The 25013-nt window shown below is 39.7% G+C and overlaps 2 protein-coding genes across 4 annotated transcripts in view; one reads left to right on the top strand and one right to left on the bottom strand.

The window, feature by feature from the left end:
* Positions 1-2782, bottom strand: part of ZSCAN30 (zinc finger and SCAN domain containing 30) — a 41299-nt gene extending 38517 nt beyond the window's left edge. The window contains exon 1 of one of the 2 annotated variants that reach the window (XM_023207694.2): positions 2622-2782. The gene's annotated coding sequence lies outside the window, so the exon portion shown is untranslated. The remainder of the gene's footprint in view (positions 1-2621) is intronic. The other variant, XM_023207695.2, reaches the window with a different exon arrangement.
* Positions 2783-2819: 37 nt separating this feature from the next.
* LOC111539724 (zinc finger protein 271) lies at positions 2820-23789 on the top strand. 2 transcript variants are annotated; one of them, XM_031934499.1, is made up of 3 exons: positions 2820-2929; positions 3562-3784; positions 19207-23789. In XM_031934499.1, exons 2-3 carry the CDS (start codon positions 3736-3738, stop codon positions 21072-21074), a joined length of 1917 nt encoding a protein of 638 aa, XP_031790359.1. In that variant the 5' UTR covers positions 2820-2929; positions 3562-3735; the 3' UTR covers positions 21075-23789. The 2 variants fall into 2 exon arrangements, with proteins under 2 accessions (XP_031790359.1, XP_023063459.2); XM_023207691.2 differs by having other exon boundaries at positions 2838-3240.
* The last annotated feature ends 1224 nt before the right edge of the window (positions 23790-25013 follow it).

Genomic DNA, 25013 nt, shown 5'->3' with positions numbered 1-25013 from the left:
TCCCCAAGTCTGGCTGAGTCCAGGGACTTTTATGGGCCTCAGAGAGGAAGAAGTGCATGCTGATTGGTCCATGGGCAGGTCCAAGAAAAAGCACCACCAGTTCCCTCTCCAGTCAGGGGGACTGGTGGCCTGGTCATTAGGCTTCAGGCCTTCCCTGGGGACTTGCCCCTTTCTGCCCCAGAGCGTGTCGCCTCCTACTGCTTTCTATGGTGCCCAGGCTGTTTGTGGGGAGAAGCACCTGCAGGCCAATACCAAACTGCCCTCAGCCTTCCCTCGGCCTCCCTCCTATGTTTGTCAGCACCCAAAGTCTGGAGGGGGCTGAGGCAGCAGGGGAATGGCCTGTCAGTACTGCCTCAAGTATGTGCACAACTGGCTGGGCTGCAACAGCACCCTGGCTCAGCCCCAACCTTGCTCCTAGATGGGAGCAGTCACCATGAGCAGGGCGAGGCCAGGCAGCAGAAGCAGAAACCTCTAAGCCTGCTGAGGTGGGGGTGCCTTCCCAGGCCCATAGAGTGCAGAGATATCCAGGTTGGTCCACAGCCACAACCTGGGTGGCTACAGCTGCACAAAGGAGGTGGGGGGATGCAGGCGGGGCTCCTGCCTGCTCCCAGCCTCCAAGAACATCGTCTGTAGCAAGGACTCGAGTGGCTGCAGTTGGACCTGGGAGGGTGGGGCTCCTGCCTGCTCCGGGTCTCCAAGAACACAGGGAGGCTCAGCCAGCAGCTATCACTTGGGCAGTTGCAGCTATGCCCGGGGAGCTCCCACCCACCAACTTGGAAGGAGCTGGGCTCCTGCTTGACCCCATTCCCTCTGGCTCTGTGAAGCTCACAGCACAGGCAGAGCCTCCCGGCTGCAGCCAGCATCTTGGCAGTGGCCATTCCAGATGGTCCAGACGGCCCACCATTGCCATCAACAACACTCCAGCCTGGGCAACAGAGTGAGAGACTCCATCTCAAAAAAAGAGAAAAAGGAAAAGGAATAATAATTCTAAACATTTATGCAAATTGTGAGCTTCAAAATACATAAAATTAAAACTGATAGAATCACAAGGAGAATAGACAAAACCATAATTATTGACAGAGAATTCAATATTCATCTTTCAATAATTACTTTTAAAATTAGTAGAAAATCAGCAAAGTATATAGTAAACTTCAGAAATACCATTAATCAACTAACAATAATCAAATAGTCGACCCAACAGCAGAATATATTAATACATCCTTCTCAAATGTGCATGGAACATTTATGAAGACTGACCAAGTTTGGGGCCATTAACGAGTCTCAATAGATTTTAAAGGATTCAAGTCATACACAGTATGTTCTTTGACCACAATAAAATTAAATTAGAAAGAAATATCAGAAAAATCTCTAGAAACCCCCCAAATATTTAGAAACTGAAATAATCCAAGTTCAAAGTATTCTGAACTGAATGAAGACAAAAACACAACACATCAGAATTTGTGAGATGCTGCTAAGCCTGTACTTAGGGGAAAATTTATAGCACCGAATTTCTATAACACAAAATAAGAAATATCACAAATCAGAGACCTCAACTTCCACTTAAAGTAACCAGAAAAAAAGAAAAAAGCAAATTAAACCCAAAGCAAGGAGAAAAAAGGAAATAAAAGGGGCAGAGTGGAAATTAATAGACCAGAAAATGAAAGACAAGTTTTAAATAAATGGAAAGCTGGTTCTCTGTAAAGATAAAAATGACAAACCTCTGGCCTATCTGACAAGGGCAAACGGGAGAAGATACAAATTACTAATAGCAAGGATGAAAGAGGTAACATCACTGTAGATTCAACAGATACAAAAAGGACAAAGTAATATTATAAACAACTTTATGCCAACTTATACAAAATTGGCTGATTCTTTAAATGATACAAAATACTAAAGCTTACCCTAGAAGAAATATATAACCTGAATAGCACCATATCTATTAAAGAAACTGAATTTGTTAAAGTCTGGAGGGGGCTGAGGCAGCAGCTACCACTTAGCTACCCACTATTTTCTCAAACCTCTTCTTTCCCCACCGGACAGGTTAATCCAAGTCACACGTCTCATTGGTCTCAAACCAGAAATGAGACCCTAACTTCTCATTTCCCAAGATATTTATACGAACACAGCAATATCCTTTCCTACCCTGATTACCCAGCACCCTCCATTTCGGGTCCTTCTCACCCTGATCAATGAGAATTGTTCTAGCAAGCAAACCTTAAATAGACCTCGTACCCTTTCTAGATTGCAAAGTAGATAAAAATCCAACTTTCCGTTAATTCAGGGATTAATTACTGAGCATCACTTATTTCTTGCGCATTGGTTCTCAAAATGTGGTCCCAGGACCAACAGCTTCAGGATCACCTGAGAACCTGAGCTGCCACCGCCCCCTCCCCCACTACTAAATCAGCAAGTCCGGAGTTGTGGGGCAGAAGTCAGTATTTTAACAAGGCCTCCAGGTGATTTTGATGCGCGCCACTCTTCTGGGGGTGTAAAAAACCAGAGAGGACAGGAAGAAAGTTAGAATTAAAGCATACCTACGAATCAAACAAGCTTCAGGGGGAGGGGCGGTTATTTAAAAAACGATAACTAATTAAGAACTTGTATGTAGTAAGAAAACCTACCCTGCCCCAGAGAGCTTTCCCGAAAGATAATGGATTCCGACATTCACCTCAAGAACCGGCAGACAGAGCAGCAAGGGATCTGTCGCTGGCCAAGCAGGTCCCTGGCTAAGGCACTGCTAGGGACAGCTCGCGGGTGTTCGGGGGTTAATTCGCTGCAACCCTCCCTCACTCGATGCCCCGTCGCCGCCCTGCGCCTGCGCAGTGACGCGCCATAGAGCTGAGCACTCCTCCCAGATTCCTAGAGCTGACAGGGCGATGGCTGGTTCGCCGGGTGTGAGGCTTCACAGCGGTCCGGTGACCAAGTCGAGGTACTGGTGATGTCGGCTCGCGGATAGCAGAGGAATTCCGGATGATCTTGCCTAACGAGCGGCCTCACAGCGCCGCCAGGAAACTGTGCGTGGTTTCTCGAGTCCCTGGAGAGTGAAGGCCCCCGGGGTCGCTCCCGGGCACGGAGAGCCGATTGGTTCACGGCCTAGTGTTGGGTTTGTCCCCAGTCAGCCCTTGCTGGCCTTGGGTTCAACCGAATGAACGCCAGAAACTCTGTGGGGCGGGCGGAGTCACCAAGCGTGGTGCATCCACACAAATCAGCCTACCGTACTGGGAAAGAGCCACCTGAATTGTGAGTGTTGAAAAAGCAAAAGGGGAAGAAAAATAATCAGTAGTGTCATTTTTTGGATAGGAAGGGCAGCGAATAACATAGTGTTAACCACTAGAATTCATTGTAAAATTCCTCCCTCTGCGTTATCTTTACAGTTATACCTTTTTTGGGTAGCATTAACCCCTAATTTTGTTTGAACATCTGTAGACTTGGAATGGGGAATGTGTGTCTTAAGTGGGTTAATCCTTGGCTCTTCGATGATGAGGAGGAAGCCTAATACATTCTGAGAGAAAAGCAACTGGAAGTCAAATGAGATTTTTTGTTTTCTCCTTCTATCTTGAGGATTTTTCTGGTGATCTAGTCTCAGAGATTACATCTGTAGTCAGCACAATGATTCCCTTCCAAGCCCAGTGGTGCCCAGTTGCCTCCAGGTCCCAGACCTTTATGTGGACAAGAAAAGCTTACAGAGGAAATGGTAATTCTCCACTTGCACCCTGAGGTGTCCAGTTGCAGCCCATGGAGATCCAGTTCAATTATGAATCTCAGGAACACCACCTTCTGTCAGGTGAGAGGCAGGGTATTATGTCTTTCTTAGTGGCTTTGGCGGGGTGGGGAGGATGAGAGGCTGTCACCCTATGCTAGTATCTTCAAATGATCCCCCTTAACTCTGTTAGGCAGTATTACCTCTTTAGTGTACCAAGCATAGTCACGTGACTTTATTTCAAAATCTGTCAATCAAATTCTCATGCAGCTGTCTCCACTTTTTTAAGACCCCAAAGTCATTCATTTTTCCCTGTATAATGACCTCATTGCTAATCTGTCAGTTTTGATCATTTCTCTTATCTACTGTAGGGGCATAGTTAAAAGTTTTGCAGTCTGACAACCTGGATTCAAACAGTAGTTTTGTCACTTAGCTAGCTCCAGTAAGTTACTCATATATTTTACGATTCTGTTTCCTCACTTTTCAAGTGTATATTAATTCATACCTTGAAGTTATTTTGAGATTTGTATCTATGTATTACTCCAGAATAAAGAACCCCAAAATGTAGTGACCTGAAACATCAGACTTTTTAAACCACAGTATTTCTTATGGTTCTGTAGGTCATCAACTTGAGCTGGGTTCACCTGGGCAATTTTTTTTTCTCTTGATCTTTTCTGGGGTCATTTATGCAGGCATCTCAGGGCTGACTTTACTGGGGCCAAAGTCTAAGATGGTTTCAATCACATTGTCTCAGTGTCAGACTGTTGGTGCTGGCTATGGCTTGAGTCCACATGTCTTCAGCAGGTGACTCTGGACTTTTTTGCAGGACAGCTTGTTTCCAGTCAAAGAGAAGGCAAGCTCTCTAATACCTAGCACTTTTCATACCTATGTTTGTGTTTCATCTGTTAATGTCTTATTGATGAAAGCAGGTCATATGACCAGTTCTGAAGTCATTGTAGAAGGAAACTACACAGGGATATAGGTACTGGGAGATAGGATTCACTGGGGTACATTAATACTGTAACAGGCCAGGTGCAGTGGCTCACACCTGTAATCCCAACACTTTGGGAGGCCAAGGCAGGAGGAATGCTTGAAGCCAGGAGTTCAGGACCAGCCTGAGCAACAAAGTGAGACCCCATTTCTACAAAAATTTAAAAAATTAGCCAGGCATAGTGGTGTATGTGTGCGTGTAGTCCCGGCTATTTGGGAGACTGAGGTGGGAGGATTGCTTGAGTCCAGGAGTTCAGAGGCAGCAGTGACTTATGATTGCACCGCTGCACTCCAGCCTGGGCGACAGAGTAAAATCCCGTCTCCAAAAAAAACACCAAAAAAAAAAAAAAAAACTAAACAAGATCCTTAATGTAAAACTCTGAGCATAGACTTTGCTTACAGTAATTCTTTATAATTGGTAGCCACTATTATTTTAAGTAAGATAATTTTGATCTCAGCTTTTTTCAGGTGTCCTGTAGGGTCTCATTTCCGCATCACATGTTACTTCTTTTTGGTTTGTCCTCTTATTGCCCTGTTTTTCCTATGAGTCACCTTCCATTGTCCCTTTTTTCACTCTAGATCTTCTGCTTCTTTTCAGTCTTGGAGCATCTTTATTTTATTTTACTTAGTTTTTCTCTCCTATATCTAGAACTTGTCCTTCCTTAATAATCTATTCCAAGACATCTAGCTCTTATCTTTCCTGAGAATCACTGGAGAATTGGACCTCTTCCTTGCAGCTTTACATAAATTGATATACTTAGTTCTTGTGTTTATGTCTCTTAGAATATGTATAAAATAACATTTTATTATAGAGAAATACAGTTATACTAAAGTCAATTTGTAAAGAATAGGAGAACACAAAACAAAATTTAAATAACCTCAGCTCCACCCTCTAGAGATAGTCACTGCTAACATTAATATATCTTGAAAATCATTCATTTAGTTCACCAAATATTTATTATTGATAAATGTTTACTAATAAGATCATACCTTATTAATTACTAGCCATATAATATCAGTTATTAAGGGTTTCCTCTGTGCCAATAACTGTTCTAAGTGCTGGCGATATAGCAGTGAGCTGAACACACAAAGCCTTTGCTGTCAAAGTGCTTACATGCTAGTGGAGGAAAGGAGAAAATAAATGAAGGCTCATTATATTGTTAATGATAATGGTTATGGAGAAATTAAACCAGGATATATCAGTCAGGATTCTAGCAGGAAACAGATGGCTCATTCCAGTGCAGTAATTCAGAGTTTCATGAAGAGGATGGGGATGATTACAGAAGTCAGCAAGGGATGGAGAACAGCCATGGATCAGACAACACTGGGGAGCAGTTACTACCTGTAGGTCTTCAGGGACCAGGGGAAAGATTGATTACCAGACCCTGGAAAGTATAGCTGTAGGATTTAGCCATCTGATAGGAGCTCTGGCCTTTGCTAAAAGGCTCAGCTACCGGCCCAGCAAGGAGAGAGCCAGGATGTAGAGTGACCAGTTCATCCCAGTTTGCCTGGAATTTAGCACTGAAAGCCGCGATAGCCCCTTCAGTTTTAGGCAAACCAGTACAGTCAGTCACTCTACTATTTTCCCACTTGTGCCCAAACCTACTTGCATACCAGAGGGCATGGAACCCCAGGTGGTACAATCTATCAACATCAATCTCCTGGTACAGAGCAGGGTAGGGCACAGAGCAGGGTGGAGAGTAGATCTGGAGAGGTAAAAGGAGAATATTCATTATAATCCACCACTTTTATCCCGTAATATCTACCCCAACATAGCAGAAAAACAAAGTCCCTTAAGCTGCCATTTAATTTCAAGTTGACATAATTAAATCATATTCCCACCGGAAACCTGGAATTTAACTCCCACTAGTGCCCTTCATATAAAATGGTGAGGGAAAGGGGGAAAAGGCATAATTAACATAAAGCATGACGGCTAGTGTTTTTGCTATTCACAAAGCCTAAATTGATAATCCTAATTATCTGCTTCCTTTACTCATTTTATATCTCCCTTACTCTCTGCCAGCACCTCAGTGGCATAAATTTCTTTACCTAGTTAAGTAATACAAAGCTGTTTTCTTGGATGATCTGAGTCCTCAGTAATCCTGCTTCTTTCAGGCTGCTTCAGTGTATTATTGACTAGACCTACTAGACATAAGAGGACTAAGACACATCCCATTGAATCCTCTTGAGTTCCAGACATACTCTTTCTATAAATGCCCTTCCTATGTTGCAGCAACCAATTCCCCTTTGGTAATTGAGATCAGTCATCCTGGCCAGTGAAGTGATCCCTTCTATGTTGGTTCAGCAGCATGAGGATCCCAGAATGACCGGGAGACAGTTTCATCTTTGAAATTAACAAAATCATGACTTTGTTCCATGGTGGAAACATTTCTCCTTTGAGCATGAGAACTTCAAACTCACCATGCCCACAATTAGGGGGATAGAAAGCAAAAATAATACAAGCAAATTATTAGGTCTCTAATAAGAGGAACCATTCTCGCTCTTCCTCCACCCTTGGTTCCTGTACCTGTGTATATATTCTGGCCATGGTGAAAAAAACAATATTTATTGTCCTTTGATTTAAGGCATATATTGCATCTATATGACATCACCCCAGACCTACAGGATGTGGTGTTGTTGACATAACTCAGCCTTTAGCAGATAATTCCACATACTTTTTGATTAATGGGCATATGGCAAGACCTATGAATTACATGTACGTGAACTCACTGCTATACTTTTTTTCCTGAAAAATGAGTTACTTGGAGGCAACAGAGTATCGAATACTGTGGTAATAAACATAACCTTAAGTCAATGCAAATTTATATGTGGACTATGTATTTAATACTTTGTAAACAAATTGCTGCCCTCTTTTTGATAGAAGTGGTTCAGTGTAGTGAATCTGCCCCATTTCTAGGGAATGGTACCTTTTTAGGGGCTTGGTTTTGGTCTTGGCTCTTAGCTGCTTGGGCACATAGAATTTGTGATAGGCATGTCAGCCTTAATGAGGGGAGGTCCATATTGTTGAGCCCATATATAGTTTTCATTCCCACTGCCATGACTACTTTATACATGAGCCTGTTGGATAAGCATTGGAAAAGAGACTGGTTGACAGTCATAAAGTAGAGCATCATATCCGTCTGACGGAAAGGCTTCTCCACAGTGGATGCCCTTTGGTGAGGATTCACACGCGACACAAATATATTCACATTCATTGCGCATTCTGGGAATTCCATCCTCACTCATACTTTTCCCCTAGAATCTTTGCTTCCAGTCCTCCAATCTTGTTCTTTCTAGGTACCTCCATAATCAAATAACCCATTAGTCACCGCCCATTAATCAATATAAACATACCTTAGGCTATGTTACCTTTCGTGAAAACTGGACAACTAGATACATACATGAAATTCTGCCCACTGGGAGGATTTGCCTCCACCAGTGTGTTTGAGGCCACTTCTGAGTAGGGGTGTAAGTGAAAGCTGTTTACTTTTGGCTGGTGCCACTCCCCACCATCTGTAAACCAGTTCTATAATTTTTCCTTGGCTGTTAACTGGTAATAGGGAATTCCCATGAGACCATAAACATAAATTGAGTGGGAGAGGTAGTGAAGCAATAAGACCAGGTACTGTGGAATTCTAGTCACCTGCATATGGAATTTACTTTTCTTCTATACTTCCTTTTGCAATGGAACGTTACTTTGTATGTGATTTGGTGGAATAACAACCAGTACACAATGAGCAGTCTGTAATGTGTAGTCACTTGGTGCTTTATGTTCAAATGTGAAATCTCTATCAGTACCCAATAGTAAGCCAGGATCTGCTTTTCATGTAGAAAATTGTTGCTGACAGAAGGTGTGGCCCTACTCCAGGGTGTTCTCTATGGAGGCTTGTGAGAAGCTCTGTGCAGCATCCATGACTGCCACCAGCACTTCCAATACCGTTAGTTATCCTGGTAATAAGAGTCTCACTCAAAATTAGCAACCTTACAAGTTAATTAAATTGGTCATTTCAGCTCATTGAGCTCAAAAATGCAGAGGCACTCCAAGTCTAGCACCTCCCTGCAATGGTAACATTTGGGTAGAGCTATAAATGAAGTGAGAAAACAAGCCATATGACTATCTGAGAGTGTTCCAGGAATAGGGAGTAGCAAATGCCAGTGGCTCCTAAATGTATCGGGAACAGAGGGACCCTGGGGTAGAGACAGGTATTAGGGGTGGTAGTGGAATGAAATGAGGGCAGAGAGAAAAAAAGGGACCAGATCGTGTGGAACCTTATAAACCATAGTAAGGACTTGGAATTTTATTCCCAATGTAATAGGAAGCCACTGGGGTTCTTTATACAGGATAATGAGAAAGGTAAGTTAGGGAGAAGAAATCAAATGTTTCAAGAAGAGAGTAATCAATTATTCAGATCAATCCAGAATAAGATTGAGAAGTGACCATTGGATTTGTCAAGACAGAGTCTATTAGGGACTTTGATAAATCCAGTTTTGATGGCATTTCAGAAACAAAAGCCTAATGACAATGGACTAAAAAGAAAATAGACCAAATGTTGGTTACAGCATAGAACAGTGTGAACTCCTCATACACAATCCTGATGGAAGTCTAAATTGGTTCAACTACTTTGGAAATACCTAGTTGAGACCCAAATGAGTCAACGTTATATAAACTTGATATATAACTTATAGCTTATATAACCTAGAGAAACATTTGCATATGTGTACCAAGATAGATATACAAGCATATTCATAACAGCATTGTTTATAATAGCAAAATGTTATTGTTTATTGAAAGAGAATAGGTAAATAAATTGTATGTTACGCTTTAGTAGCAAACATGAATGGACTACAGCTACACACATCAACATGGGTGGATCTTCCAGGCATAATGTTGAGCAAACAAAGCAAGCCACAGAATACAAGTATAATTCTATAAATATATAAAGTTCAAAAACATCCTATATTAGTCTGCTGGTGCTACCATAACAAAGTGCCATCTACTGGGTGGCTTAAACAACCGAAATTTATTTTCTCACAGTCCTGGAGGCTGAAAGTCCAAAAATCAAAGGACCAACAGAGTTGGTTTCTCCTGAGGCCTCTCTCTATGGCTTGCACATCACTTTTCTCTGCACATGGAGATTGGCTTTTTTCTGCATGTATGCCTCCTAGTGCCTCTTCACTCTTCATCTTCTCCTGAGAACACCAATCTTATTGGATTAGAGCCCTCCCTATGACCTCATTTAACCTTAATTACCTTCCTAAGGACCCTCTCTCCAATTATAATCGCATTGGGAGTTAGGGGTTCAATGTATGAATTGGGGATGGTGGCGGGGAGGGATGGGGCAGTACACAAGCACAAGTCAGTCTATAACACATGCACAACCAAACAACACTTTCTTAAAAATACAAATATTTGGTAAAGCTTTGAAGAAAGCCAGAGAAGGATAAACACAAAATTTAGCACAGTGATTACAAGAGTAGGTGGGGGAAAGAGATTGGAGGAGGAAGACAGGAACAGGGAAGCATGCAGAGGGGAATTCTAGTGTACTAGATTCTGGTAACTTTTTTTTAAGTTGAATGGAAGGTTCAATTTTGTTGTATTATTCATTTTTTAATTGTACGTATATGCATATAGATGTATCCATATTTTTGTATATAAAATAATAAAAAAGAGAAATGAGAAAGTTTTTCAAGGAGAATTGCTATAAAGGGAAACAAATGAAGCAATAGAGGGATGGAATATAAGGTCTGGGTTTTTTGTGTTGTTGCTGTCTAATATATTTTTACTGACTTTTATTAAATCTACTTTAGTCAGGCATAATTTATGGACAATAAAACATACCTCTTTTAATTGTGCATTTAGATGAGAATAGAGTCTCCCTCTGTCACCCCAGCTGGTGTGCAGTGGCGCAGTCACAGCTCACTGCAGCCTGAGCCTCCCAGGCTCAGCTCAATTGATCTCCCACCTCAGCCTCCGAAATAGCTGGGATTACAGGTGCACCTCACCATGCCAAACTAATTTATTTTGTAGAGACAAGATGTTGCTGTGTTGCCAGGGCTAGTCTCAATCTCCTGGGCTCAAGCAGTCCTCATACCTCAGCCTTCCTCAGTGCTAGGATTACAGGTGTGAGCCACCATACCCAGCTTGCTTTCCATGAGTTTTGACATATGTATCCACTACCCTCACAAGCAAAACATAGAATCTTTGTATCAATACCCTTCTCCCAAATTTCCTTCCAGTCCATCCCCATCCCTAGAAACCATTAATATGCTCTCTGTCACTACATATTTGCTTTGGCTTCTCTAACATTTCATGTAAATGGAATCATACTTGCCTGCCTTCTTTAGTTCAGCATAATGTTTTTGAGATTCAGCCATATTGTTGCTTTATCAGTAATTCCTTTTTATTGCTAAGTAATATTCCATTGTATGGCTATATTACAATTTGTTTATTGATTCACTTGATAGTGAACATTTGGATTGTTTTCATTTCTGGCTGTTAATAAAGCTGCTCTAAACATTTTTGTACAAGTCCTTGTGTGGACATTTGTTTTCATTTCTCTTGGATAAATATTAATATCTAGAAGTAGAATTGCTGGGTTGTATGGTAAGAAAATGTTTAACCTTATGAAAAGCTGCTAGAATTTTCTAAAGTAGGTATACCATTTTGTATTTCCATCAGCAGTGTTTGAGAGTGCCAATTGGTCCACAGACTAGTCAGTATTTGGTCATTAACTATGTTAGTTGTATTGTCAGTAATGGATATTTACCAGTACCCTTCAGCTCCTTGAGGCTGAATTTGTGTTTCCCTGATGACTAGTGATACTGAGCATTTTGTTGTGTGCTTACTAACTATTCATATTACTTATTTTGTGAACTGTGTATTCTAATCTTTTGTTCCAGTTGTATTATTTTTGAAGTGTAAAAGTTATTTGTATATTGTAGATACATAGTCATCAAATGTATGCTTTGTGAATATTTTCTCCCAATCTGTAGCTTGACTTTTTTTCTCAGTAATGTCTTTTGAAGAATAGAAGTTTGTAATTTTGATGAAGTATAACTTTCATTTTTTATTTTATGATTCATGCTTTTGGTGTCATATCTAACATCCTTGCCTGCCCCCAAATCATTAAGATGGTCCTCTGTGCTTTTTTTCAGAAGTCATATACTTTTAGCTTTAATGCTTGGATTTATATTACATTTCCAGTTAATTTTTGTGTATAGTGTGAGGGAAAAGTTGGGGTTCATTTTTGTCATTATGATATCTCCTTCTGACTGTTTTGTTTTGTTTGTGTGTTCATTTGTTTTTGGAGACAGGGTCTTGCTCTGTTGCCCAGGCTGGAGTGCCGTGGTACAATCACAGCTCACTGCAGCCTCAACCTCCCAGGCTCAAGCGATTCTCCCACTTCAGCTTCCCAAGTAGCTAGGACTACAGGTGTGTGCCACCACACCTGGCTAACTTTTATATTTTTTATAAAGTTAGGGTTTATAAAGACACAGTTTCACCATGTTGCCCAGGCTGGTCTTGAACTCTTGTACTTAAGCGATCTACCTGCCTCAGCCTCCCAAAGTGCTGGAATTACAGGCATGGGCCACTATGCCTGGCTTAGTTTCAACACTTTTTGTTGAAAAGAGTTTGTCCTTTCAATATTGAATTACCTTGCCACCTTTGTTGAAGATCAGTGGTACATATGTTTTTGGATCTATTTCTGAAATCTGTTCTGTTCCATTAATAGGTATGCCTGCACTTATGCCAGTGCCACCCTACCTTGGTTACTATAGCTTTAGAGTAAAGCTTGAAATTTGGTAGTGTAACTACTCCAGTTTTGTTCTTCTTTCTCAAAATTGTTTAGCCACTTCTGTGCCTTTCTACATAAAGTTTAACATTAATTTGTGTTCCCCAGTGGGCAGGTGGATGCATACCTGCCCCCAAAGGCCAAAGGAGCTTAGAAGCCACATAAAGAGGCTAACAAATCCAGTTTCCTAAAAAGAATCACTTACTAGAGATGAGGAGAAGTCATGTCTGAGGCAGCCTTAAGATTGTAGATCCCCACCCTCATCCTCCAGAAAGCACTCTTTATGTAACAAGCTTTTTTTAATTTTTTTATTTTTATTTTTATTTTTATTTTTTTGGTAAACATGTACAGCTCATCATGTCTCAGACCCCCTTTAAAAACTCTGACCTCTGGAGAAGTTAGATAAGCATCTTTATGAGGGGTTATTCCTGCTGCAGGCAACATTTCTTTATGAGGGGTTATCTATGCTACAGGAATACCTTGGTATACAGGAGTCAAACATAGGTCATTATGGTGGTTTCATCTCAAGATGGCATTACTACTATCATCAACAGGCTGTTTTCCTCGAGTTTGTCAGTTCGTCCAAAAAAAGACCTGCTGGGATTTTGATTGGCGTTGCTTTGAATCTATAGATCAGTTTGGGGAGAATTACCATCTTAACAATATTAAATCTTCTTATTTGTAAGTAATTGTATATTTCTGTTCTTTTTTAGTTTCTCTGAGCAGTTTTGTTTTCATTATGCAGATGTTGCACATATTTTGTTAAATTTCTAAGTATTTCATTCTGGGGTACAATTGAAAAAAACATTTTAGACCATGATTTTTAATTGCTTGTATATATAAATACAGTTGGGTTTTGTATTCTGTTTTAGTAAATTGATTTAAAAGTTCCAATAGCTTTTTTGAGATAGGGATTTTTCAGTGTATATGGTTGTGTAGTCTCTGAAGACAGTATGACTGTTCTTTCCTATTTGTATGTGTCAGTTATTTTTCATGTCTTATTTCATTGGCTAGGAATGTTGAGTAGAAGTGGTACAATATTGAAGAGAAGTGATAAGAGTAGGCATCTTTGCCTTACTCCATTGTTCCTAGGAGAAAGGCATTCAGTATTTAACCATTAACTATGTTAGCTGTAGGTTTTTCTTTGCTTTTTAATGGAGTAGTCAATTTGCATAGAATATAATTTATATGCTTAGATTTAAATGTACCAACTTATTTTGTTTTCTTTGTTTTTTATTCCATCTATTTCTTTTTTTCCTTTTTGTCCAATTTTAGATTATCAAGTTTTTGCACTTTTTCTTCTGTTAGCTCATTATTTATACAGTCTTCTATTATTTTAACAGTTACCTCATCCTAGGCTTTCTCACATGTGATTCTGTGAAAAAATTAAGCCCCAACGCTATCAGGCTCTCTTATACATCTACTATGGTATTAAATGTGTACCATCATTGGAGAATTAAGAAAATAGTCACTCAATTCATTTTCTGTTTCATTGTCTTTTGGAACTCTGGTTGAAAAAGGCTGCCTTAGAAATTAGAACATGTACACTGGATTTATTACAGTTTAATTTACTACTTCTAAGACAATGCTGAGACCCTATAATACTGTAGTTTTTCCTACTGTCTCCTCTTCTGCTATTTTTGCCATATATTTTAATTCTATGTATTTTATAAACTCCTCAAAACATTCATATTGCTTTAATCAGTAAGTACACATTTAGATTTACCCAGACACTTTACTTTTCCAGTGCTCTTCATTCCTGCATTACCTTGCTTGCATCTGGGATATTTTTTCTTCTTGAAGAATTCCCTTTAGTATTTATTTTAGTGCAGGTATATTTTTAAAAACCTTTCTTGGTTTTTGTTTAACTGAAAATATCTTTATTTTAACTTTTCTTTCAGGCATTTTATCTTATTATGCAAGTCTAGGTTGGCACTTCTTTTCCTTAAGCCCTTGGCAGATGACATTCCATTATCTTCTGGTTTTCGTCATTTCTATTAAAGTTATGGCTGAGAGAGAATTCTCTGTGGGCTCTTGTGTGTCTGCATATCTTTTAAGCAAAGGAATTGCCTGCATTTGTTCTGGACTGTTTTTTAAGAATGTTGTGGCCGGGCGCAGTGGCCCACACCTGTAATCCCAGCACTTTGGGAGGCCAGTGCGGGCAGATCACGAAATCAGGAGATTGAAAACATCCTGGCTAACATGGTGAAATGCTGTGTCTACTAAAAATACAGAAACAAAATTAGCCAGGCGTGGTGGTGGGCGCCTGTAGTCCCAGCTACTCAGGAGGCTGAGGCAGGAGAATTACTTGAACCCAGGAGGCGGAGGTTGCAGTGAGCTGAGATTGCACCACTGCACTTCAGCCTGGGCGACAAAGCAAGACTCCGTCTCAAAAAAAAAAAGAAAAGAAAAGAAAAGAATGTTGTATAGCAAGCAACCTTTGAATATAGTAATAGTGTCTCCCTCTAAAGCAGAGGACAGGTGTCCTTATGTCCCTGCCTCAGGGTTCCTGTCCTGCAATACAACTTACTTATATGTGTCACCTTGTGAGAATTAGGGTTCAGGAAGACAAATACTGCTATTCTGTCTAATGCTGTTGCTGTGAGTCATAAACTGTCCTTTGTTTCTTATCTAGGATTCTCATGTCTTCTGCCTGGGGCTGTGAAACTGCGGTAGATTGACTCGTTAGCTTGCAAATAGGGTAAAATCCCAGATTTTTCAGTTTTTGATAGTGTTGGTAATAATGATGGGATGCTGACAGAGATGTGACTTTCTGGAAGAGGAAGTATAAAGGCCTCACGGGCTCTTTAACAGATTTTGAGGGAAGTCCATGAGAATTGGTAGTGAACATGTTGACCAAACTGTATGGTCAACAGAGCAATAAATGTTTCTTCATTTTATTGCCTGTTAATGAGTAGGAATTCAGGAGGTGGTTGCAAGCCAAATCCAGTAAGCATGTTCAAAGACAGCTATCTAAACAGTGCTCTGATTGTTGCTAACTCCCCTCCAGGGGAACTTCAATTTAGTTGTCAGCCTCAGGTGTATGCCATTGTAACAAATTGTAGTTAAGATTCCTATTGGGTGGACAGAAGTTTCCACCCACTTTCAGACAGTTACAGAGACATGTAGCTATACCGAGCATAAAAGGAGGAAAATTGATGAACACGATGGGCAGAAACCAGGTGAATTGTTAGAACTTTGGCTGGTTTGCTTGGGTTGGTTGCTTAAAGATTAAGGAAGAATGGAAATAGCTGAGCCGTCTTACTACTTAGCCCCTCCTGTAGTCTGTCATGCCAACCTTAGATCCCTTTGGAGATGACAGTAAAAGTCATTTCAGAGTCCTTTTGCAGTGGATCTAAGATGTGATAGAGGAACTTTGGCACCCTAGGAGAGAGGGGGCTTTCTCTCAGACAGACAAAACTCCTGCGAGATACTATGGACAAGATACTAACTCGTATCCAGGCTCTTATATCTCCACACTGGAATTACAGTGCTGATGAAAATGACCAACTTGATGTGAAGAATTAGATAAATTCTCAAGAGTCATTTAGAAAACTCCGTTAACCCTTATGTTGAAGCCAAGCGAGAATTTAAGAGGTGTTATCTTGACAATAGGGTAGCAAATGCTACCTTTAAAAGAGTCACCACTGTCCAAGTCAATCTTGAGTCAACCAAGTCATAAACCCTGCAGCTTCAACCAGAAACAGTATGGCTGTGACTTTTTAATCAAGAGGCCCTAAAGTAGAAAAAAATGGTGTCAGTAATGGTATCTTGCCACCTACTACAGACTTTGGTTAACCAATAATATTAGATAAGTTCATTTGGTTGACCTGCAAGCAACCATCACATCTTGAAACCAAAAGTAAAATATGCCTTATATACTGATTCACAATCATTTTTCCATTTGTGCTGATTCTGTCCAATTCCTTATCCTGACCTCAGATACTTTAAGGAAAAATATGATTGGGATAGCACTGAAGTCTTCCTGTCTCTAAGGGATACTGGAAGCCATAACCTACCCATTCAAATATTGTGGGAAGCTTCAGGAAGAGGAAGGAATGAAACTTAGTCTCTATTAAATACAGGACCCCAAGTTGCCATTCTAGTCAGTCCACTGTGGGGAGGAAGCACCTGAATTCACCTAATGGGATTTGGGCAGGGTTTAGCAGAAGGGAGGCTAACATGGTTTGTCAGTGGGGCTCTTTAGGCCAATTCAGTATACTGTTGTTACTGCTTCTACATCTGAATGTTTAGTAGGTATTAGTTCTGTATTTCAGTATCACTTAAGTGCCAGAGGGGATCCTCCCTATTGGGAAGAACTGAATGTAGAGAAGTGCCAGAAGTCCTTTGGGACCCCTCACAAACCTAATGACTCCTTTGAGCTAGTCTTTATTTATGACTAATGATTCTGCTAATTGGAGCCTTTGGCAAGACAGAAGAAGCCTCCACTTGGAAGTACCCCTTTAGGTTTTAGACTTTCACCCAAATCAGATGTGTTTTCAGCTCTCCAGACCATTTGTAGTCTGACAGATATGCCTTTTGTAATAAACACCACTCAACAATGGGCTGATAGTCAAGAAATTCAGTGGGAACCGGTACTATGGCATAGGCCTGTAATACTAGCTACTTAGAAGGCTAAGGTAGGATTGTTTGAGCTCAGGAGTTTAAGATCATTCTGGGCAACCTAATGAGACTGCATATCAAAAAAAGAAAAAAAAGAAATTCAGTGAAGCTTTCATGTGCCCTACAATCAAGGTATCTGGCATTGTTGAGTATAGGAATGGCTCCTCAAAAGTCAACTCAGAAAAGATATAGACTCTACCTTCCTAACCTTTTTCCGGTTCACACTCCTTAGTAAGGAAGTTTGTTCACTGAATGTGGCTGTTGCCAGAAAGGGGTTATGTCTTCTTGGTTACTTCCTGAGAAATAACAAGGACAAAAGAGGTAGAAATTTATTATAGAACTGATTCTGAAAATTTAAGATTCTGTTCTGACCATTCCTGGGCATGATGTTTCTTTCTTTCCCCTAATGGCAGTTGCTGGCCAGCCTGGTTGGTGGTAGATATACCTTCCTGGTTACAGCCTAGCCAAAATGGAGCTTATGGGGTTCAAATTTAATTCTGGTCCAGCTATCTGGATTCTTTTGTTGGATAGCATGTCCTAAATCATAAAGATAATGATCACTCAGTTGAGTGCACTGCTTGTGAAGTACACTTACAGTGGCTCATATAGACCATAACACAATACATTTTCTTGTAACCAATTTTCAGAGTGATTTATATTATCACTTTGTGGTCTGTGTTTACTACTACAAATTGTTATATACAAATATAGATCTCTTTTTTTCCCATAATTCAGCAGTTTTATTTACTTTAGTATGTGAAAGGAAAATAAATCTCCAGACCCCAAAATCACTAAGCTAAAAGGAAAAGTCAAGCTGGGAACTCCTTAGGACAAACCTGCCTCCCATTCTATTTAAAGTCATACATACCTCTGCTCAATGAGAGAAATGCATATCTGATTGCTTCGTTTGGAAGGGCTAATCAGAATCTCAAAAGAATGCAGCCCTTTATCTCTTATCTACCTATGATCTGGAAGCCCCTCTCCCTGCTTCGGTTGTCCCACCTTTCAGATCCAACCAGGGTACATCTTACATATATTGATTGATGTCTCATGTGTCCCTAAAATGTGCCCTGACCACCTTGGGCACATGTCATCAGGACCTTCTGAGGCCATGTCATGGGCGTGTCCTTAAGCTTGGCAAAATAAAATTCTAAATTTACTGAGACCCATCTCAGATATTTGTGGTTCACAGGTATATTCATTTTTAAAAATAGCTAATGCATGCAAGTGATGAAAGAGTCAAGCATTATCAAAGTGTTTGCAATAAAAAGTTTCTCAGAATTCCTCATACTCCTCACCATGTGACTCCCAGTTTTCTTCAGGTGTAACCATTATTATTTTCCTGGGTATTCTTCCAAAAGACATTCCTATGGGCACAATTAGGATGGCCTTCCGTTTGAGTGAAAATAAAAACCATAATTTTCATACTAAGATGGAAGGTATGCAGCATTATCCCATTTGGAATCCTATTGATGTTTTCACATAATAAATTCAAACAGTTGTATGAAAACTCAATATTGAAGTGATTGCTGTACTTAAGGACTGGGATCATTATGTTTGTGGCTTTATTATATAAGGTATTCAGAACACAGTACATGTTCCACTGGTGTGTTAACAATCAATTGTGTACCATTTCTAAAAATTGATAGAGAAGATGCAAACAAAGTAATTGAAGCATTTTCTTTTCCTTGTTTTTCCTTTTCTCATACTTTTAGCCCAAATCGCTGGGTAGTACAGATAAAGCCCAACCAACTTCTTTATCTTTTTTGAGATTCACCCTGCTTGCCTTATATATGTTAATAAAATACTTATGTATTGGTTTTAGGATTTAGTCACAATTTACTAATCACTAATCAGGTTTCAGTATTCCTAGATCTCCTGTGACAAACATACAGAGTGTATCTGGTACATCACTTCTATAAATGATTAATGTGATCCCTTACTTATTGAATCTTTCTAGGTTTCCTCAGAGGGTAATGTTAATTTTTGGAAACATTCACACTGTGATCACATTTTATGGGTAAATACTAATCTGCGTCACCTGAAACTTTCTTACAATATACAGAACGCATTCCATTTGGATTTTGTTTATTGTTCCAGATGGTGAGAACAAGACCAAGACTGGAAAGCCAGCTTCAGAGGAGGGAATTACAGCAAAAACTGAACTATTGACAGAAGAGTCTAGCAGTCTCAGAGAGAATGTTCTCCAGGATTCTGAAGGCAGAGAATTCTGTGAATTTGGGGATAAATTAAATGAAAAAGATCAGAACGTCTTTAAAAGGAGACCTCATAACTGTGACAAATATGGACAAAGCTTTGTTTGGAGTACAAGCCTTTTTAGGCATCGAAGAACCCATTGTGAGAAACCTTATGAATGTGATAAGTGTGAAAAGGCCTTTAGTGTGAGCTCAGCCCTGGTTCTGCATCAGAGAATTCATACTGGGGAGAAACCCTATTCTTGTAATTGGTGTATTAAAAGTTTCAGTCGGAGCTCAGACCTTATTAAACACCAAAGAGTCCACACCGGTGAAAAACCTTATAAATGTGATGAGTGTGGGAAAGCCTTCAGTCAGAGCTCAGATCTTATTATACATCAGAGAATCCATACAGGAGAAAAACCCTATCAGTGCAGTCATTGTAGTAAAAGTTTTAGCCAGCGCTCAGATCTGGTTAAACATCAGAGAATCCATACCGGAGAGAAGCCTTATACTTGTAACCAGTGTAACAAACATTTTAGTCAGAGTTCTGATGTGATAAAACATCAAAGAATCCACACTGGCGAGAAACCGTATAAATGTGATGTGTGTGGGAAAGCCTTCAGTCAGAGCTCAGATCTTATTCTGCATCAGAGAATCCACACTGGGGAGAAACCATATCCATGCAATCAGTGTAGCAAAAGTTTCAGTCAGAATTCAGACCTGATTAAACATCGAAGGATCCACACTGGAGAGAAACCCTATAAATGTAATGAATGTGGGAAAGCTTTTAATCAGAGCTCAGTCCTTATTTTACATCAGAGGATTCATACTGGAGAGAAACCCTATCCTTGTGATCAATGTAGCAAAACCTTCAGTAGGCTTTCAGATCTTATTAATCATCAACGAATTCACACTGGAGAGAAGCCTTACCCATGTAATCAGTGCAATAAAATGTTTAGTCGAAGATCGGATCTTGTTAAACATCACAGAATTCATACAGGTGAGAAACCCTATGAATGTGATGAATGTGGGAAAACCTTTAGTCAGAGCTCCAACCTTATTCTTCATCAGAGAATCCACACTGGAGAGAAACCTTATCCATGTAGTGATTGTACTAAAAGCTTTAGTCGCCGTTCAGATCTTGTTAAGCATCAAAGAATACACACTGGAGAGAAACCATATGCATGTAATCAGTGTGATAAAACTTTTAGTCAAAGCTCAGACCTCACTAAACATCAGAGAGTACACTCTGGTGAAAAGCCTTATCATTGCAATAGTTGTAAGAAAACTTTCAGTCAGAGTTCTGACCTTGTTCTTCATCAGAGAATTCACACTGGAGAAAAATCATATCCATGCACACAGTGCAGCAAAAGTTTCCGTCAGAACTCAGACCTCATTAAACACCAGAGAATCCACACTGGGGAAAAACCATATAAATGTAGTGAGTGCAGGAAGGCTTTCAGTCAGTGCTCAGCTCTTACCCTACACCAGAGAATCCACACTGGGGAGAAACCAAATCCATGTGATGAGTGTGGCAAAAGCTTTAGTCGGTGTTCTGATCTCATTAACCATCAAAAAATACACACTGGTGAAAAGCCGTATAAGTGTGAGGCATGTGGGAAAGCCTTTAGCACATGCACAGATCTTATTGAACACCAGAAAATCCATGCTGGGGAGAAACCTTACCAGTGTGTTCAGTGCAGCAGAAGTTTTAGCCAACTCTCTGAACTTACTATTCATGAGGAAGTCCATTGTGGGGAAGACAGTTAAAATTTGATGAATGTGAGAAAACCTTTAGTATATACTTCAACTCTATTCAGTACCAGAGACACCATACCAGGAAAAAATCTGATGAATGCTGTTCATTATTGATGAGTATGAAAAAGTTTTTTAATCAGTGGTGAGCTCTTATGCTACATTAAAACCACACTGGAGCCAGGCGTGGTGGCTCACGGCTGTAATCCCAACACTTTGGGAGGCAGAGGTGGAAGCATCACTTGAGCCCAGGAGTTTGAGGCTCCAGTGAGCTATGATCCCACCATTGCACTCCAGCGTGGGCAACAGAGCAAGACCCTGTCTATTAAAAAACAACAACAACAAACAAACAAACCAAAAACACCAGTACCACACAGGAGATTAATTCAGTTTTTATAATGAAAGTTTAACTCAGAGCTCAGACATTACTAAAATTAAGAAAAATTCTCCAGCTGGCCAACATGGTGAAAGCCTGTCTCTACCAAAAAATAAAAAATAATTAGCTAAGTGTGGTGGCAGGCACCTGTAGTCCCAGCTATTCAGGAGGCTGAGGCATGAGAATCACTGGAACCTGGGAGGTGGGGGTTGCGGTGAGCCGAGATCCGCCACTGCACTCCAGTCTGGGCAACAGAGTGAGACTCTGTCTCAAGGAAAAAAAAAAGAAAAAGAGAAAGAAAAACTCTGAGGAAGAGTCCTGTGAATTGTGAGAAAACCTTCAATGTGAAAAAATTTTTTACTGAATGTTAGTGTACAACAATAGAAACAAATTTCTATCTTTTCTATAATGTTGGAAAAGCTCTAGTCTTATTCAGACATAACCTACAGGAAGAGAGTTGTATTATTGTGAGAGATCTAATGCAGAACTTATCAAGTATTGTAAAAATCAGTGTGGGAGGTATTCAGTCAAAAGAAGGAAATGTATTATTGTTATAATCTCAAACCTTTAGAGAGCTTAAATTACCAATTGCATATCAGAAATTATTTTAGATAATGTAGGGAAAACTTAAATCCCCTCCATATCTTAATTGGCATTTATAATAATATGACACTTAACCCTGATAGCTAGTCTTACTTTATGCTAATGCTAGATATCTATTTTTAAATTCCACGTGTGTAAACATGCTATACTATTCTGATATTAAACTTACTAAGTACATAGTTCCAGTGCCCCCTTTTCTCAGAAGTTTTTTTTGTTTTTAGTTTTGGAGGGTATAGTTTTGGTTCTCCTAGTGCACATTAGTTTGTGCAAGTTCTTGTAATGTTCACAGCAAATATAGATTTATTTTGCTTTGAATAATACAACCCATAAATTCTATTGGTTTGAAAGTTCTTCACTACCATTTAATAACAGCTTCTAAACCTGTGAAACAGGATCTTTAAAAAAATTTTCCATATGTCAAAGTGTAGAGATGTTTCTAGCAGCATTTATCTTCTCATCTATAGATTGAACAAAAAATGGTAGCTGTGAAATTGTGATTTATAATAAATATATATCTGGTCTTCATCCCTTGGTACAGAGCTCCTAAAACCCTTGAAATTTCCTGAGTGGTAAGAGTAATTAGGATGACAAGCCCCTTTAACCACACCTGAGTTTATGTTAATGAGATTACTTTTGGAAAGACAGAACCACAGGATGGGGACTAGTTGCCAGGAGAATCAACCATGTGATTAGAGGGTTGGAACTTTCAGATCAACTCCACCCTACCTTGACCTCTAAGAGGAGAGAGGCTGGAGATGGAATTCAGTCACCAGTGGCCAGTGATTTAATCATTCATGCCTACGTGATGTGGCCTTCATAAAAACCTAAAGGACAGGATTCAGAGAGCTTCCAGGGTGAACTTGTTGAGGTACTAGGAGGGTGTTGTACCTAGGGAGGGCATGGAAGCTCAGTGTTCTTCCCACACACCTTGCCTTATGTACCTCTTTCATCTGGCTGACCCTTAGTTGTATTCTTTTACAAGAATCTAGTAAATAAACTTTTCCTACGTTCTATGAGCCATTCTAGCTAATGCTGAAACTCAAAGAGGGGATTGTAGTAACCTTGGATTTATAACCAGTTGGTCAGAAGCATGAGTGAAAACATGGACATGAGATTGGTGTCTGAAGTGCAGATTAGTGTCCAAAACTGACACAACTGGTTTCAGTTGTAGAATTGAGCCCTTAACCTGAAGCATCTATGCTGATCTGATTCCAGGTAGATAGCATCAAAATTTAATTACAGAGCACTTAGTGGGTGTCCACAGAAAATTGGAGAATTGCTTGATATGGGAAAACCTCATATACATCTGGTGTCAGAAATATTGTGAGTATAGAGAAGACAATAAGTTTTTCCTATACAGTAGCTAAAGTACCTACATGATTAATTTGTATAGTCTATTCTGTGTAAAAATAAAGACTTTCTGATATTTTTTTCAAGTGGCAACATTCATCAGACTTTTTTGATTTCTGACATACATCCTGAAAACAAGCAACACACATGCAAAGTTTTCCACTGAAAAATAGAAATAGTTTGAAAAAATAAAAAATTCAAATTGTCTTTCTGGTATTAACAATTTGATAAGTTCTGCTACTAAATAATAGTACTACAAAATTGTTTACTCTGTCCTCCATAATTGTCAATTAATATTTTAATTTAGCATTGTTAAATTCTGTTCCTTCCTCAGTGTGATGCTAAGGCAAGGCCTTTTGGGAGGTTTTGTATACATAAAAAGAATATACTGTCTCTTCCAATGAAGTGTATATTGTATAGTGATAGAGACTAATATGTACAGAAAACACATGGCTCAATATAATCATAAAAGTAGAACATGCTTGTAAGAACTCAGAGGAGTCAGGGTTCAATTCTGATTAGAAGGAAAAGGGAGAGCTTTGTGGAAGTCCTGAAGTTTGAGCTTTGAAGGATGGGAATAGAGGCATAAATGCAGGGAGGGAATAATCACAATGGCACAAAAGGAAGTGCAAGAAATGTGGAGCATGTTGGTTATCACTTATTCTGTAAATATTATTTACAGATATTACAAATATTATTCAGTGTCCGGCACTCTACTGGTTCCTGTTGAAGAGGGGCAGGGGAAGGGCCCCTGCCCTCAAGAAGTTCACAAACAGTTACGATGCATTATGAAAATGCTTATTGAAACATACATTTCAAAGGGTAAGAATAATGTGGAAAAGAAAGTCAAGTGGGGAAAAGAAAAGGATTGTGATGCTAAACAAGCAGACACTTTAATGGGCTGTAGCTTATCTCTAAAACAAAAGTACTTGGTGGGTTAGACTAGATTTTATGTTTCTGCATTTTATTCTCAAAGTAATGAAAAGCCATTAAGGTCTTTGAATGATCTTTCTGCTTTAAAAGGAGTTTCAGATTAAAAGGGGGAGAGAAACTAACAGGAAACCCATTTTTAAAGTCTGGAAATAAAATCATGAGGTCCAGAAGTAGAGGAGCTAAAAGGCATTGACATGATGATAGGTTGAGAAGTGGATAAGAGAAAGGTAAAATTTATTATCTGTTCTTTGGAGAATTTAAAAAGCAAAGAAGAAAAAACAGGGTGGTCTCCAAATCTATTTCTGGAAGTTTAGCTATGTCTCCTGCGAATACATTTTGAGAGCTTACTACACATTTCTGTATTCAGTGTCCTATGAGTAAACTCAAATTCATGAACTTAACACACACGCCCCCATTATTTCTTCCTCCTGAATTCCCTATCTTTATGAATTACACTACTAAACACCTTGTCATCCACATAAAATAACTGGTAATCAACCTACACTCCTGACCTCCAGTTTTCCAAACCTGGTTGCTTACTAGGTCTTAGAAATGAGTTGCAAAACTACAAAATTCGAACAACTGTCAAGAATATGGAGTGGAAGGGAAATGCAGAGAATTGGGCCTGACACTTTATGCCAGTTGATTCTTCCAGGCATTTGCTGATTCTTGAACTGACAGGGAAAAGTGCC

The sequence above is a fragment of the Piliocolobus tephrosceles genome, chromosome 18 (assembly GCF_002776525.5).
Source record: "Piliocolobus tephrosceles isolate RC106 chromosome 18, ASM277652v3, whole genome shotgun sequence".
In the NCBI taxonomy this organism is placed as follows: Eukaryota; Metazoa; Chordata; class Mammalia; order Primates; family Cercopithecidae; genus Piliocolobus; species Piliocolobus tephrosceles.
The sequence above is the reverse complement of the archived record's forward strand: the minus strand, read 5'-3'. Positions and strand labels throughout refer to the sequence as shown.